The 17,677-nt window shown below is 38.3% G+C and overlaps 2 protein-coding genes across 2 annotated transcripts; one reads left to right on the top strand and one right to left on the bottom strand.

The window, feature by feature from the left end:
• The first annotated feature begins 776 nt into the window (after window positions 1–776).
• LOC127094182 (uncharacterized) lies at window positions 777–1,436 on the top strand. Its single transcript, XM_051033042.1, has 2 exons — window positions 777–1,050; window positions 1,129–1,436. The coding sequence occupies exons 1-2, from the start codon at window positions 777–779 to the stop codon at window positions 1,434–1,436; spliced, it is 582 nt and encodes a 193-aa protein (XP_050888999.1).
• Window positions 1,437–3,267: 1,831 nt separating this feature from the next.
• LOC127094183 (uncharacterized) lies at window positions 3,268–4,211 on the bottom strand. Its single transcript, XM_051033043.1, has 2 exons — window positions 3,972–4,211; window positions 3,268–3,855 (listed from the first exon to the last, which is right to left on the bottom strand). The coding sequence occupies exons 1-2, from the start codon at window positions 4,209–4,211 to the stop codon at window positions 3,268–3,270; spliced, it is 828 nt and encodes a 275-aa protein (XP_050889000.1).
• Window positions 4,212–17,677: the final 13,466 nt, after the last annotated feature.

Here is a 17,677-nt window from a genome sequence, read left to right on the forward strand (position 1 = left end):
CACACCAACGAGCCATAGTCACTCTCTTTCACGACATGACTCATCGAGAGATTGAGGTCTACATTGACGATATGATAGCCAAATCTCAAACCGAGGAGGAACACCTTTTCAATCTAGAAAAGATGTTTGAAAGGCTAAGGAACTTCAAATTGAGGCTAAATCCCAACAAATGCACGTTTGGGGTAAGATCCGATAAACTACTAGGTTTTATCGTCAACCCACATGGCATCGAAGTAGATCCTGAGAAGGAGAATGCCATACAAGATATGCCTCCACCCAAAAATGAAAAGGAAGTATGAGGATTCCTAGGTAGATTAAACTACATTTATAGGTTCAAATATCACCTTACGTCCGCTTGTGATCCGATCTTCAAACTTCTGTGAAAGGATCAAGCCATCATTTGGAATGACGATTGCCGAAAAGCTTTTGAGAAAATGAAGGAGTACTTGTAAGAACCTCCCATTTTTATGCCTCCTCTACCCGGAAAGCCATTGATTATGTACCTCACTATCCTAGAGGGATCCATGGGATGCATCATTGGCCAACATGAAGAAATTGGTAGAAAGGAGCGCGATATATACTACTTAAGCAATAAGTTCACTGATTGCGAGAGTAGATATTCGATGCTCGAAAAGACTTGTTGTGCACTAGAATGGTCTGCTAAACGCTTAAGGAAGTTCATGCTCACCCATACAACACTGTTGATTTCTAAGATGGATCCTGTCAAATACATCTTTGAGAAGTCTACTCTAACCGATAGAGTAGCCTGATGACAAATGGAACTAACCGAGTATGACATCCAACATGTCACTCAAAAGGCCATTAAAGGGAGTGTATTGTCCGACTATCTCGCACAACATCCCTTGGAAGACTATCAGCCCATGCGTTTTGAATTTCCCGATGAAGTTATCATGTTGATTAGGGATTGCAACATCCCCGACCCTGAAGAAGGACCTGAGCCCGAGTCCCGTTGGACTTTGGTTTTTGGTAGAGCTTCTAACGCTCACGACAATGGCATTGGGGCAGTTATCACCTCCCCTTCACCGCAAGGTTGTGTTTTGAATGTATAAACAATATGGTGGAGTACAAGGCTTATATCTTCAATATTGAAGTTGCGATTGATCTTAGGATCAAAATCCTTGAAGTTTACAGAGATTTCAACCTTAGTAATTAGCCAAGTCAAAGGATATTGGGACACTATAAATCACAAGCTGATTCCTTACAAGGAGCATGTTTTGAAACTAGTCCCTTACATTGATGAGATCACATTTCATCATATCCCTCGAGAGGAGAATCAGCTAGCTGACGCCTTGGCAACTTTGGCGTCCATGTTTAAGGTCAAATGGAAGAATGAAGCGCCATCCTTTCACCTTAGATACTTGGATGAGCATGCTTATTGTTTGGCAGTCGAAGATGAAGCCGATGGTTATCCTTGATTCTATGACATCATGAGATTCCTAGAATGCCAAGAATACCCTAAGAAAGCGTCCATCACCGACAAGAAGTACCTTTGGAAACAATCTTACAAGTTCTTCTTAAGCGGATGGGTACTATATAAGAGAAATTATGATTTGGTTTTGCTAATATGTGTGAATAAACAAGAAGAAAACCAAATCATAATGGAAATCCATGAAGGCTCCTTTAGGATGCATGCCAGCGAACACACTATGGTGAAGAAAATCTTGAGGTCCGACTATTATTGGATGACTATGGAGGTTAACTGTCACTGCCACGTCCAAACATACCATAAATGCTAGATTTATACCGACAAGATCCATGTACCGACAATGCCACTAAATATCTTGGCATATCCTTGGCCTTTGGCCATGTGGGGCATTGACGTAATCAGATGCATAGATCCAACTGCCTCGAATGGGCACCGCTTCATCCTTATAGCCATTGACTATTTCACAAAATAGGTGGAAGCGGTCTCATATGCCAATGTTACCAGACAAGTTGAAACTCTGGTATGCAGATATCAAATGTCCTACGAGATGTTGAGACACTGATATCTGATCAATAACATGACAACTTACATATAGAGGAACAAGAAAAACAGAACACACAAAGTCGATAATCCAGTTCGGTATACAACAACACCTACATCTGGGGGCTACAAAGCCAGGGAGGAAATTCACTAAATAATATTAGTTTGTAGGCCTTCTGCAAACTATCTCCAATTTACAGTTAACACCCTAATCACTACCCGTGCTTAACTTCTACCTAAGACACTCCTAGGTGTGAGACCCTTCTCACCTTCTAATCAATCACAGCAGTGATACTTCAAACAATTACAAGAAATTCAGAAGTCACACTTCATAGACACATAATCACTCAATGCTTAAGAGCTTATGAGTGTTTGATAATTCTTATAACCAGTTAACACAGTCCTACTCACATATCAAGATGATATTTGAGAGGCTCACAAATAACCCGTACACTCAAACCCTAATACCACACACCTATCTTCTCTTCTTCATGTCCAATTAGGTTTTGAGACATTCTATATATAGCCATAGAATGAATTGGATTAGGGCCTTGTATTCCACGTGGACTAGCGGCACAACATTAGGTTATCAATCAAAAGTTTCCTAAAATGTCTCAACATTTAGAAAACAAAATCTGTTAATATTCCTAGAATATTCTATAAACAGTTAAACACACAAACATTACCAAGAGTAAAACCTGTTTTAGACAAGATGTCACAACCGCATGTTAGGACATCTTGTTCAACATGTTGCAGCTAAGTTAGTTTTACCAAAATTAATGCCAATCAAAACAACAAGAAATTAACACAAGTGATGGCTTGGTTCATAAGAAAAGAAATAATCTACCGTTATGGGGTCCCTAATAAGATCATTATCGACAATGGATCTAACCTCAATAACAAGACGATGAAAGAATTGTTCCGAAGTTTCAAAATTGACCACCACAACTCATCACCTTATAGGCCTAAGATGAATGATGCTGTCGAGGCAAATTTTGGCTAAAACAACCAAGTACACCTTGCACACATGCACCATAGTCCAGGATAACACCATAGGAATGAAACACAAACAGATCAAAATCAAACACTCATATTATTGGGGTACTCACAATAATCCCCCTTTTTAGCCATAATTTGACAAAGGTAAGCATCTAACCATAAATAGATAAAACCATATTCATAAAGTGCAATATGCCGCACAAGGGAGCACATAAGGGTGCAAAATATCCTGGTCACATACCATACAACAAAATAACAAACAAAACAAAACAAGACTACAATCATATATCTTCCCGACTATCTAAGTCAGCTGTTGCATACTCTTCTCCTTCATCTTCTTTCTCTTCATCATCATCATCCTCACCAACATAGTCTTCATCACCACTTTCTTCATTACCATCACCACCCTGTACAACTTCCTTCTTTTCTTCTTCCATCATAGCCTTCATCAATGTCTCTAGTTTAATCTTTGTTGCAGTGCTAGTTCTGATGGAATCCTCCAGCTCTTTACAAGTTTCCTTTAGCTGAGCAATGACACTCTTCTTGGAGGTGGCAGGGCCAGGTGCCTGAGATGATGTCATAACATTGTCTGGGACATGAGTTCCTGCAAAGAGTTTGTAGTGGAGTGATAAGGGAGAATTCCTTTTCTTCACACTATCAATGGGGAGAAAAATACCAGGATGTTGATTTAGGATGATTCCACAGATGAGGGATGCAAAACAAATGGGCATTTTTACAGCAGTAGAGAAGGCTTGTTTCAACACTTGTTCAAAGATGTATTTTCCAAAGTCAAACACTATTTTTGTACGAATACCATACATAAATTTACCAAGACCAATAGAGATTATTGAGGTATGATTAGTGGACACCTAATTGGCATTACCAATCCTATGAAGGATGGCATATTTTACACTCAACTTACCAGCATACATCTTCCCTTTATTTGGCTAATGTCAAACTGCTTGGCCGTGATCTCTTTGCACACCTGATCATCAGTAACTTCCAGCTCAGCGTGAGGTTCATCTGGTCTTCCTAGGAATTTCTTGATCATAGCTGGGGAGAATGTTATAATATTTCCTCTCACATATACCTTTCCATAGTCATCACTCTTTAGGTCATCACATCCATCAGGGATAGTCACCACAAACTCCTTTACTAAGCTTTCATAGCAAGGTCCAAAGTGTGTGACTGTCTTCATCAATCCAACAACTTCTATCAGTTCCATGACCTCTTTACACTTAAGGACATACTTCCCCAATTCCTATTCTGGGCTACCCTTCTCTGAATGACATACTTCCACCTTTCTACATTCTTCACATAATGCAAAGAAGCATTGTCCAGTCGAGCTTTGGGCCTAACATCATGATGCTTCTTGTTATAAGATCATTTTATAGGGGTGATGTCCTAGATATCCTTTTTAACATCAAACCTGGATTCACTATAAGAGACAACTTTCCTCTTTCTAGTAGGGGTAACAACTTTACTCCATGATCTAGTGGGTCCAATAGGAGATTTTCCTGTGGAGCTTCTAGATGGAGTACCTTTCAAACTACCAACATTTTTCTTCACTTCCCTGGAGGGAGAATCTTCAAATGTAGCAGTCTTTCCTTTACGTCTCCGCAGTCTCTTGGAAATACTAGGAGTAACAATATTTCTAAGGGGTTCTTCATCAGAAGTAAGTCTTTAACATTGACAACAAGATCAACTTTCTTTTTACTTCTTCACTCACGTGCAGCATGTTCAGGAATGTTTTTCTCAGCTTTTTCACTAGAGTCATTATCAGGGCTTGGTTCTTTTGCCATAGATGTTTGAACATATTTCAAAACATCTGAGTTTACTTCCTCTAAAACAGATGCAACAAACTTCCTAAGTTCTCTATCAGTAGCACTTCTTTCTGCTTCCGTGGGATTTTCGGTGCCGTCAGCATGCATACTAGGGTTTCTTAATTCAGACCCTTTAGACCTAGATTCTTCTTCAACAACATTTTTATCTTTACTGGGGATTACAGGTTCATAAGACTTACCAAAAGTCTTGACAATATTTGACACAAAAGGTGTAGCTTTCTTCTGAGGAGGAGGATGAACAATGGATAGCAGGGCAACATCCAACACCAGACCTGCCAGGTTGATCATTTGAAACGGTTCATTTTCCCTAAACGTTGGGGAGGAAGATCCACTGGTTTCAGTTGGGACATGCATGTGAGTTACTGAAGATTGTTGAGACATGTTAGTTGACACTTGAGGCAGATGGAATAGGGAAAGGTTTTTGAGAGAGAGAGAGAGAGAGAGAGAGAGAGAGAGAGAGAGAGCATAGATGTCTGGAAGAGAGTGTGGCATTTGAGTGGAGAAGGTAGTGTAGTTTTGTACAAAAGGATACACAATGAGGTAAGGGGTTTAAGTAAGTGTATCCAGTGTAATGATGAGAGATATGCTCTTGTATGACACACTTAATTAGCTATAATTGCTATAAATGCTCATTAACACAAATTCCAAGTTTTCCTCTTAATATTTCAAATTGACTTGCATCCAAGGCTTTGGTAAAAATATCTGCAAGCTGATTCTCCGTGCTCACATGCTCAAGAGTTATGACTTTGTCTTCAACAAGTTCTCTGATAAAATGATGCATGATGTCAATGTCTTTAGTTCTATTATGCTGAATAGGATTTTTAGACATATTAATAGCACTCAAGTTGTCACAGAATAATGTCATGACATCTTGTGTGACATTGTATTCTGTCAACATTTGTTTCATCCATATTAGTTGAGAGCAGTTGCTGCCTGCTGCTATGTACTCAACTTTAGCAGTGGATAGGGATACACAATTTTGTTTCTTGCTGAAACATGAAATCAAATTGTTTCCCAAGGAGAAACATCCTCCATAGGTACTCTTCATATCATCAGCACTACCAGCCCAATCATCATCACAATATCCTACTAACATAGAATTTAAATCATGGGAGTACAACATTCCATACTCACTTGTGCCATTCACATACTTTAGAATCCTCTTTACTTGATTGATGTGACTCACTTTGGGTTCTGCTTGATACCTAGCACACACACCAACAATAAAAGTTATATCTGGTCTGCTTGCTGTAAGGTATAGAAGGCTGCCAATCATGCTTCTATATAAGCTCTGGTCAACACTTAAGTCCTTTTCATCTTTAGATAACTTCAAGTGGGTAGGTCCAGGAGTTCTTTTGTGACTAGCATTATCTACTCCAAAATTATTCATAATACTCTTAACATATTTGCTTTGACACAGAAAGGTGGAGTCTTCCATCTATTTGACTTAGAGCCCAAGGAAGTATGTCAGTTCTCCTACCAAACTCATTTCAAACTCAGATTGCATTTTCTTGACAAAATGTTGGACCATCTCATCTGACATTCCTCAAATAATAATGTCATCTACATAGATATGAGCTATCATAAGTTTTCCATCCTTTTCTTTGACAAAGAGAGTTTTATCAATTCCACCATTTCTACATCTATGATTGATGAGAAACTCAGTCAACCTTTCATACCAAGCTCTTGGGGCTTGTTTTAAGCCATACAATACCTTCTTTAATTTGTACACATGATGTGGGAATGTAGGATCATTAAACCCTTTTGGTTATTCAACATACATATCTTCATTTAAATAGCCATCTAGGAAGGCACTTTTAACATCCATTTGGAATAATTTGAACTTTAGAAGACATGCCATTCCATGTAGCAATCTGATAGACTCCAAGCGATCAACTGGAGCAAAGGTTTCATCAAAGTCTACTCCTTCCATTTGGGTGTATCCTTGAGCAACAAGTCTGGATTTGTTTTTGGTAACAACCCCTTGTTCATCAGACTTGTTCTTATACAACCATATAGTGCCAATAACATTTGTTCCTATAGGTCTTGGTACCAAATACCATACCTCATTTCTTTTGAATTTCCCAAGTTCATCTTGCATAGCATTAATCAGAACTCATTAGTCAAGGCTTCCTTGACATTCTTGGGTTCAAATTTAGCGACAAAACAGACATTTGACACAACTTCCCTTGATTTGGTGATGATTCCTTCATTTAGATTTCATATAATAAGCTCCTTAGGGTGATCTTTCTGAATTCCAATGGAAGACCCTTTGTTAGTTGAATCATTCTCTGTAGGTTCAATATTAGTATTTGTGTATGCAACATCTTCTGGAACATCATTCATTGATGTTTCAACATCATTTGTGACATCAACTTTGGTAGTTAAGCCCCCCACTAGAATGTTTATGGATTCCATCATTACCCTGGTTTTGGAGTTGAAGATTCTGTATGCTTTGTTGTTTGTAGAGTACCCTAGAAAAATTCCCTCATCACTTTTAGGATCCATATTTCTCCTCTGCTCACGATCTGCCAGAATATAACATTTACTTCCAAATACATGGAAATATTTCGCAGTTGGCTTTCTTCCTTTCCATAGTTCATACAATGTGGCAGAAGTTCAATATTTGATAGTCACTCTATTAAGAATATAGCAGGAAATGTTCATGGCCTCAACCCAAAAATGATATGGTAGTTTCTTAGCATGAGGCATGACCCTGCCACATTCTTGAATGGTTCTATTTTTACGCTCAACCACACCATTTTGTTGTGCGGTGATGGGTGAAGAAAACTCATGACTAATTCCTTCAGAGGTTCATAATTCCTCAAACTTTATATTCTCAAATTCCTTCCTATGGTCACTTCAAATCCCGACAATGCCATAATCCTTCTCTCTTTGAATCTTTTGACAGAGATCTTTAAACACTTCACACACTTCTGACATTTCTTTAATTAAGTTCACCCATGTGAACTAACAGAAGTCATCAACAACAACATAAGCATACATCTTTCCTCCTAGACTTTCAACTTGCATAGGTCCCATCAAGTCCATATGAAGTAACTCCAATTTTTTTGAGGTGGTCAGATGTTGAAGCTTCTTGCGGGACATCTTTGTTTTCCTCCCAATTTGACATTCACCACATATTCTTCGTTAATCAATTTTCAGTTTGGGAATTCCTCTGACTTCTTCCTTTGACATAACCTTCTTCATACCTTTCATATGTGTAGCAGGGTATTCGTTACCATTAGAGATATTGACTAAATCCAAGGTAAACCATACAAGTCGAGTCGCCACCGCACTTCTATTTATCCAAAGGAATGGTTAGAAAGCAAACAAAAACCTAAAAGTTTTATCGAGTCAAAAACTAGTAAAAATGTCAGAGATCTGGGTAAGGGGGTTGATTATGCAATGGGAAGGTGTTAGGCACCCAAAACATCCTAGGTACTCCTAGGGAGCCCTTTTCATACTTGTTGTAAGGTTGTTGTTTTGTGAAGATTTATTTGTGCAAACATGATTGAAGAGATGAGAAGAGAATGTACAAGTTTATTACATTTGTGTTTGGATGGATAAATCCATTGCCTACGTACCATCTTAAAAAAAGATTAGGATCAAAACCTCGTAGTTTGGGGTAAAAATCTCAAAACAAATGGGTGAATTGATTGGTCCAAAAGCCTTAAGGTCTTTTGATATCCAAGGGAGAAAACTCAACCCAAAACCACAGATCCCCCATGTGAGGATAGCTTCAACATGCTAGTGAGGGGTTAACCCTATAATAAGCATGGAAGACTCATTGTCCATCACTAAGGATATAGGTGAGTATTACATCTACCTTAAGGATAACTCAAACCTAATAGCTAAAGGTTATGAACAATTTGATTAAGAAGGTGGCCATTGAAACCACAAAAGCATTTGAATGAGTTGTATTTACCAATGAAAATTATTTACAAAATGGTCAAAGTTGACTTAGAAGTTCAATTCAAAATAAGTGTTATGAAAAGAAAGGTTTGAAAATCAAAAGCATAAGACTTAGGTTTCTAATTTTGAAAGCAAGTGTTAAATGTTTGCACAAAGATTTTGGCTTAGGTTAGAGTGGAGGGAAGAAGAAGAAGAAGGGCTAAAGTACTAGGCATACAAGAGGTGAGGGATAAAGAATAAGACCATAAATGGAGTTCCTCTCTTGAGATCATATTGATGATCCAAGTAGCTTCCATCCTTTGGAATAAGCAATCACAATAATGGTGAACTCAAGCAATCAACAATCAAATGAAGCTCTTGGAAAGTTCCTCAATGGATCTTGGATTTCTCTCTCTTGGAAGCTCATGGTAATGGTTCCTCAATTTGGCTCAATGTTGGAATCCCTAGCACAAAACACACACATCAAAAAATTTCTATAAAAAACAAATGAGGAATGGACAAGAGGAGTTTAGAAGTTGGTCCTTTCAAATTCATCTTCAATATTAAGCATTCTAAAGGCATGAGGCCTAGTTGCTCTTTGACATTTAAGCACTCTAAAGGCATGAGGCCTAGTTGCTCTTTGACTCCAAATTTGCATAGGGAAGATCCTAAAGTCTAAGTCCATTTTGTCCAATTCTTTGCATTTGGTTCACAAAAACAAAACAAAACACAAACACAAATGATATATACACAATTATATGCTCAAGTGAGCAAAAGGCAAATGGCATTAACATAAACATGTGCTCCAATGAGCAAAGGAAAAGCAAATGAATAATATGTACAAGAATAGTAAATTGCATAAAAGTAAAGTGAAAAAAGTAAAAGTTAATGGTTAATAGTTAATGTTAGTAATTAGTATGCCATAAGGCAAATTTAGCGCTATGTTAAGCAATCGTAATTGGACTTATGTAGAAGTCACAACTATCTGAGCCCGGTCAATAATAATGTAGGCAAACAACACAAGTTAGAAGTCTTGATTAGTGAACCAAGTTCCAACAACTTGCCATGCCAAAAAAGAAGAAGAGAATTGATCTTGTATTGGTTTAAGTCTTTTGCATGATTTAGGAAGCAACCTATCCTTAATGCAAAGCCATTCACTTGATCATTTGATCAAGATAAATTAGATTTGAATCAAGGAAGATTAAACCTCCCTAATCAATGCTAACTTATCAACCTTCAACTCATTGATCAAAAAGAAGAAAGAAGAAGAAGAAGATGAATAATGGAAAATGGAAAAGGAAAGAATAAAGTGCATTAAATGAAATAAAATGTACCAATCAACAAGTGTTGACCAATGATATTGAGGATCATGGTCAAACAATCAAAAACAGAAGTGAGATGAAGATTGGAAGTCAAGAAATGAACAAAATATTTTTGGCATTTTTTAATATTTAAAATAAACTTGAAGTAAAATAATAAAGAAAGGTCAAACTTCAAAATCACTTCAAATCAACCTTGAAAAATCCAAGTGATTTATCCCAAGTTCAACAAGGTCAAACAAAGTTTGACCAAAAATTTCAGCATTTTTAAAAGTCATAAACTATTTTTAATCAATTAAAAATGAATAAAAATAACCTAATTGAACTAAAATCTCAAATAAATCTCAAATCAATTAGAAAATTGATAAGAATATTTTTCATAGATCCATCATCATTCAAATAGGTTAGGAAAATATTTTTGTATTTTTTGAATATTAAAAACTATTTAAAATGAATGAAAAATAACCAGAAAAAAGAAAATTCCAAAAAAATATCAAATGACAAAATAAAAAATATTAAAAATGATTTTTAGAAACTAGAATTTAAATGGAGAAAAACGCAATTGGTCCCATATTTTTTGGATTAAAAATAAAGAAGTTATGAAATTTGAAATTAAAGGAAATAAAAGAAATAAAAATCAGCAATTAGAAAAGGAGAAAAAACCAGGAGCGTCTGATCAAGCCTCATTAATTGACGTGGCTGATCAAACGTTCCACATGCGCACGCTCACGGTAGGCTTGAGTCAATGAGAAACACGTGGTATTTAAAAAAGTCATAAGATCCAAGCGTGGAGATTAGATCTGGAGATGCCATCACAAGGTCCACAATCCATCTGGCAAAGGGACGGTGGCTAGAGCCACCGTCTTCTCCGGTGACCATGAAGGTTCCGGCCAAAGTTGCAGGCAATAAAAACTTAACCAAATGAAGCGATCCTCATATCATTGGAAAGTTGGGGTGATGTACATCACCCCTGTACCATTGGTTTTCCTTCTAGATCTCCATGGGAAGAGAAATCAGAAGAGGAAAATAATGGAGTTCAAACTGAACTTGATGATTTTGCAAAATTAAAAGCACAATTCAAATGCCTCTAGTCAGAGGACTTCAGACAACACAATAGCCAGGCAAATGGATCAAAGATTAATGAGTTTCGAAGAAAAAACCAGTTGATGATCACCTTTGAATTGTGAAGATTTGAGCTACCTTCCTTGCTTCCTTTAGCCAAACAGAACTTCTATGGACTGGATGATGAAGGTCTAGGAACTTTAGATCTAAAGATTCAACCAAATTCAGTTGAATTTCAGATCTGAAATTTTTATGAAATGTGAACTAGTTCCTTTGGTAATGGCTATGGATTCAGTTGTGCAGCATATCAGGCGCCTTTAGGTTGAGATTGGAAGTGAGCAATGCCTTCTATTTATAGATGGAGCTGATGCAAAGTAAGGTGAATTTCGTGTGCATGAAAATTGAAGGCCACCATGCATGGGCCTGTACAGGCGCATGGAGAGCCCAAATCCAATGCCAAATGCAAGCTGAAGTATAATTGAGCTGAAATGGACGTGTACATGCAATTGGTTTGGAGTGTGCAATGAGTTTCAAACAAGTTTCCATAATTGCACCATAATCTTCCCCTCTTCGAAAATGCCACTTGGAAAATTGAAACATAGGCATGTGAGTAATGGTTGAAAAGGTCTTGACATAAGGAACAAATGTTATGTTGAGCAAAAAATCATTTGGAATGTGGAAATTTATGAAAACAGGCCATGAAGTTCATAGTGCAAAACATGCCTTTGAGAATTTTGTCAAATTGAAACAACTTCAAGCCCCTCTGTTTTGATTATGAAGCTTCAAATGGAAATACCTTCAATATCAAAGTTGTAGATCTCTTCAAGACAATCAAAATGGACTAAATTTTGCATCATTTGGATTTTTGATGTAGAAGTTATGGGCACTAGAAGTTGGACTTTTTTGCCTTTCAATGCATTTGGTCCAAAGTGACCTATAATGTTTTGCATTATCACATGTATTTACTTTGAGATTATGGAATTTTGTTCAACATAACATTTGAAGTAGACATCTTAATATTTCCAATGCATTTGATCCCACCTCAAAATCGTAAAAAATGAATGAGTTATGTTCTTGGGAAGTTGACCCAAAATTAGGGTTTCAGTCAAAATGACCTATAATGTCTTGGGATGGATGATGACTTTCCAAGCTTCAAATCAATTTTTGATGAACATGAAAGTTGTTCATATTGTCCTTAAAAACATTTTTGCATTGGGGATCATCTCCATTTGACCAACACATAGAAAGTTAGGTCTCAGTGTATTTCAAAATAGTCAAATGAATTGACTGATCAACTTTCCAAGTCCACAACTCATACCTTGATGAATTGATGATTGAGGGTACTCAAATAAGTTCAAATATGCATGAAATGATGAATTAAAGAACTTCCCTTGATTGTATTTGACCATGGGTTGAGGTTGCTTCACTAGCAAGGCATTGTAGGTGGTCAGATGAATTAGGGTTTCCTTGAGGAACAAACCTCAAACCCTTTGATTTGCTTTGATTAAAATGATGAGTTGAAATACTAGGGAGGCATATTTGATGGATGAGAGCTTTGGGAACCATTACCATGCTTGCTTTCATCTTCTTTTGACCATAGCTTTGCACAAAGGATCTCCTTGTAGCTCTTGACCTTGTGATTGCTCAAGCTACAAACAAAAGATGTTAGTGACATATTTTTGTGCTTTTGGTTAGTGAATAAAGATGAGAAAAGAAATAATATACAATTTAAGCATGCTTAGTGATCTTAAATCACTCACAAGAGGTCCCACCCACAAGCAAAGAGAACCAAGATGCTCAATGATCCTTGAGGCTTTGCAAATGTAATGTTATGATGCCATGAGGGATCTTAGGGCCAAAATTGGGGTCTTACAGATGCCCCTATTTAAGGTCATTCTAGCCGGAGAAGTGAAGGTTAAAATCTTCGTCTCGACGAGGTAGAATGGGCTTAAATAATAACAGAGAGACGAATTTTGGTCCTTAAGAGACCTCATGATGCAAATGTATGTATGCAAAAGGTAATACTCTGTGGAGATATGTGTCCACAAAGAAAGAAAAGAAATCAGGAGAAACTGATAATCCATATGAGTAGTACGCTCAACGGGACAGAGACTCTGAGGACTCTTTATGGGGATAAGAAAGGGAATAAGATGCGTGAGCAGGTCACGACTCAAAGCTTGGCGAGCAGAAATCAATGGGAAGACCCGAGCTGACTCAAAGGCGCATGTATTGGGGAATATGCCAATACAACAAAAATTATCCATAATGGATACTTCGGATAAAAATCCGGACCCAGGCTGGGAGAATCCACTAAGGGACCTCGCTGGGGAAAACCAAAAAAAACCCCTCTGAGGAAGCAACAGGATGAGGTATTACCGGTTATTGGGTAATAAGCTCAACGAGACATATGATCTGAACACCGATATAAGGGTGAGAGATACAACATACTTGGGAAGAAAGAATATCTAAGACCGGTATAAGGGTGAGAGAAATCAAGCATCCGAAATCATCTGAGGAAGACCTAAAAAGGTATACTTTAGCTCAGGAAAATCTGACTCCGCAAGGGGACAAAAAGTCATAATAGGGAGCAGGGAGGAAGGAACACCAGGGATATCGGTTACTGGGCATATAATAGGTGACCAACCAAAGCGTGAATTGGGGAATATTCCCAAGACACTCATCATCCAAGAGAGGGCTAAAAGCAAACTCGATTATGGGATGGACATTCAATTCCAAAAAAAGGGATACGAATCTTACTCGACTGGGGAAGAACAAAAGGCTTCGACCAACGAGTGCATGAGATATATTATCTATTACCGTCAGAACATAGATAATATACTCGCATGGAAGATTATCCACAACCGGTTACTGGTTAATAAAGGATAAATCGACCGACAAAGAAAGGCATCGAGATACCAAAACTAGGTATATAATGATGACCAATCCATGGGAGAAACAAATCGTCACCAACAACAAAGGGTAGACGAGAGATGACTCACTGGGGATATATTGATTTATCGGAGCAATTATCCAAAAGATGAGGGGATATCAACACCGAATATTGGATAATGATAACCGTCAAGTAGGGGATTACATCTACCGAATACTGGGTAGAAAACCACAGAGAAGTAACCGTCATTGGTTAGGATGAACAAAAGGTTAACTCTGCGAGGGGATGAAATAGGGTTTACAACTTCCAGTATGAGGGTAGAGAACCACAAAAATAGGACTTATAACCACCGGTATTAGGGTATAAGGCCACAGACTCCGCCGGGGATAAGATGAATAATTACAGGTTACTGAGCAATCATTCATTTACACCACAGGGGAGTGCAAGAAGCAACCAAAAGAGGCCAAAGCTGAAACAAAACTTGTCCCTATGAGGATATAACTCAATGAGGAACTCCATCCCAATATATGTGTTGGGAGGAAACAGAAGCAACCATCATCCACGAGGGTATAACTCAGTGGGGAATATGGAAGGAAAGATGAACACTTTCTACTTATGGGGCTGACCCTATATGGAGAGATCAACCACCAACATCTGCTTGGGGAACATAACACCCTTAAACAAGAGATAACAAACAAAGATATATGTCAAATGCGACATGAATGTTATCAATATGCGCATGTGTACGGTTTATGTATGATGAATGCTGACAAATAGACATATCTAACACAAATAAGTCCAACGAACAAGTACACAAACATCCGGTACTACATCTCGAGAGAGAAAGCCAGGACCACAGAGATCTCTGCAGGGGAATGAGCAAAACATTCCAGCTGAGGGCAAAGATCATCATACAAATGAAATTCACCAAGGAAGCACTCTACTGGGGAAGTTATCAGAGGGGATCATGGAACTTTATGGGGAACAACCACCAAATCAGAAGTTCCAAGGGTCATCAAATACTGTCCTACCAATGAGACCATATCTGTTGAGGGGGGAGAGATGAACTACTCTGCTGAAAGGAAGAGGGATGAATAATCTTTCCCAACACTCCGCTTGAGAGAAAAACCACCAGAGGCCCCGGAGGAAGAGGTCATAATCATGCCAGGAATATGAACAAATGTTTTACCCTGTTGAGAATCTTACCATCTTTGGGAAAGCACTGAAGACATCCCTAGTATCCCTTCATCATTGTGAATGTTCACTTTGTTTAAAAACAAATTATGAAAGATTTGATTAAAACAAATGATATTTTTTCAATTAAACATGCAAAATATTTGTTGAAATAGAAACAAATAAGAATGCAAACAATTGGATAAAGGCTCAAATTTATTTGATGGAGTGGTAGTCTGCAAATGGCGAGACTCCATAGATCTTTTAAAATTTGAAATTGGTGATATATATTGGAAAAGGGCTACATTGAACATAATGACCATTTCTCCACACTTTCTGAATCTGATGTATTTAAAGCTTCAGTTGATGATGATTGAGCGAGAATCCCTGACAGATGACAGTTTGTAGAACAAAGTCTTGTCAGGATGCAGTTACTTGCCAAAATCCTTATTTTTGCCTAGATTTCCCCCCAGGGTGAGGTACTCAATCTAGCGGGATACATATATTCATTTTTCATGTCTTTAACTTTTGCCTGGATCGCCCTTTCGGGTTTTCAATCCACCGAGACGCTCATTTTTGCCTAAGTCGCCCTTTCGGGTTTTCAACTTAGCGAGCTATTATGTTTTTATTCATTTAGGCGAAGTATTTCTTGACTGCATCTGAATTCACAGGACGAGTGAAATCCTCCCCATCCATAGTTGTAAGTATCAAAGCACCGCCTGAAAAGGCTCTCTTAACAACATATGGACCTTTATAGTTTGGAGTCCACTTGCCCCTGGAATCGGGCGCGAAAGACAAGACTTTCTTAAGCACAAGGTCACCTTCTCGGAACACACGAGGCTTGACCTTCTTATCAAAGGCTTTCTTCATCCTTTGCTGATATAACTGACCATGGCACATGGCAGTCAATCTCTTTTCTTCTATCAAATTCAACTGGTCATAACGACTCTGAACCCATTCAGCATCAGTCAACTTGGCTTCCATCAAGACCCTCATTGATTGGATATCCACCTCTACTGGGAGCACAACCTCCATGCCGTAAACAAGAGAGAAAGGGGTTGCCCCTGTTGAAGTACGGACAGATGTACGATATCCATGTAAAGCAAATGGCAGCATCTCATGCCAATCTTTATACGTGACAACCATCTTCTGTATAATTCTCTTGATATTCTTATTAGCAGCTTCAACAACCCCATTCATCTTGGGTCTGTAAGGAGAAGAATTATGATGCGCAATCTTGAACTCACTACACAACTCTTTCATCATTTTGTTGTTCAAGTTAGATTTATTATCAGTAATGATCTTATCTGGCACACCATATCGGCATACGAGTTGATTCTTGATAAACTTCACAACCACCTGCCTGGTCACGTTTGCATATGATGCCGCTTCAACCCACTTAGTGAAGTAATCAATTGCTACAAGAATAAATCTGTGTCCATTGGACGCTTTCGGCTCTATCATGCCAATCATGTCGATTCCCCACATGGAGAAGGGCCATGGTGACGAAATCACATTCAAAAGTGTCGGAGGAATATGACTCTTATCCGCATAAATCTGACACTTATGGCATTTCTTCACATATTTGCAGCAGTCGGACTCCATTGTCAACCAATAATAGTCTGTTCTCAACATCTTTCTAGCCATGGCATGTCCATTGGAATGAGTACCAAATGAACCCTCATGGACCTCAGTCATCAACAGGTCTGCTTCGTGTCTATCCACGCATCTGAGCAACACCATGTCAAAATTTCTCTTATAAAGCACGTCACCATTGAGGTAGAAGCTTCCTGATAATCTCCTTAGAGTTTTCCTATCTTTCATAGATGCCCCAGGTGGGTAAATCTGGCTCTGAAGGAAACACTTGATATCATAATACCACGACTTATCATCTTTCACTTCCTCTACTGCAAACACATGAGCTGGTCTGTCCAAGCGCATCACAATGATATTGGGAACTTCATTCCAAAGTCTGACCACAATCATTGAAGCAAGTGTAGCGAGAGCGTCTGCCATCCGATTCTCATCTCGAGGAATATGATGGAAGTCAACCTTATTAAAGAATGTTGAAATTCTCCTTACATAATCTCTATATGGAATAAGGCCGGGATGATTCGTTTCTCATTCACCCTTAATCTGATTAACAGCGAGGGCCGAATCACCATAAACATCGAGGTGTTTGATCCTAAGATCAATGCACTCCTCCAATACCATAATACAAGCTTCATACTCAGCCATATTATTCGTGCACTTGAAAGTTAACCTTGCTGTAAAAGGAAAATGTGTGCCCTGAGGAGTAATAATCACTGCCCCAATACCATTTACAACGCCATCAAACACCATACTCCATCTGGAACCAGGCTCTGGCCCTTCATCGAGTGTAGGTTCATCACGATCTTTCATTTTCAAATACAGAATCTCCTCATCTGGGAAGTCATACTGAACTGAGTGATAATCCTCGATCGGATGATGTGCTAAGTGGTCAGCCAAGATGCTACCTTTAATAGCC

Source organism: Lathyrus oleraceus, chromosome 6 (genome assembly GCF_024323335.1).
Source record: "Lathyrus oleraceus cultivar Zhongwan6 chromosome 6, CAAS_Psat_ZW6_1.0, whole genome shotgun sequence".
NCBI classification, from domain to species: Eukaryota; Viridiplantae; Streptophyta; class Magnoliopsida; order Fabales; family Fabaceae; genus Lathyrus; species Lathyrus oleraceus.

What these genes read in the sequence shown, in the direction of transcription:
- LOC127094183 (XM_051033043.1), bottom strand. Translation starts at nt 4,211, where the DNA reads ATGGAACTGATAGAAGTTGTTGGATTGATGAAGACAGTCACACACTTT. An exon ending in TGGAAGTTACTGATGATCAG is followed by an intron (nt 3,856 to 3,971) that starts GTGTGCAAAGAG and finishes AATGCCAATTAG; the next exon opens with GTGTCCACTAATCATACCTC.
- LOC127094182 (XM_051033042.1), top strand. Translation starts at nt 777, where the DNA reads ATGGAACTAACCGAGTATGACATCCAACATGTCACTCAAAAGGCCATT. An exon ending in CACCTCCCCTTCACCGCAAG is followed by an intron (nt 1,051 to 1,128) that starts GTTGTGTTTTGA and finishes GATTGATCTTAG; the next exon opens with GATCAAAATCCTTGAAGTTT.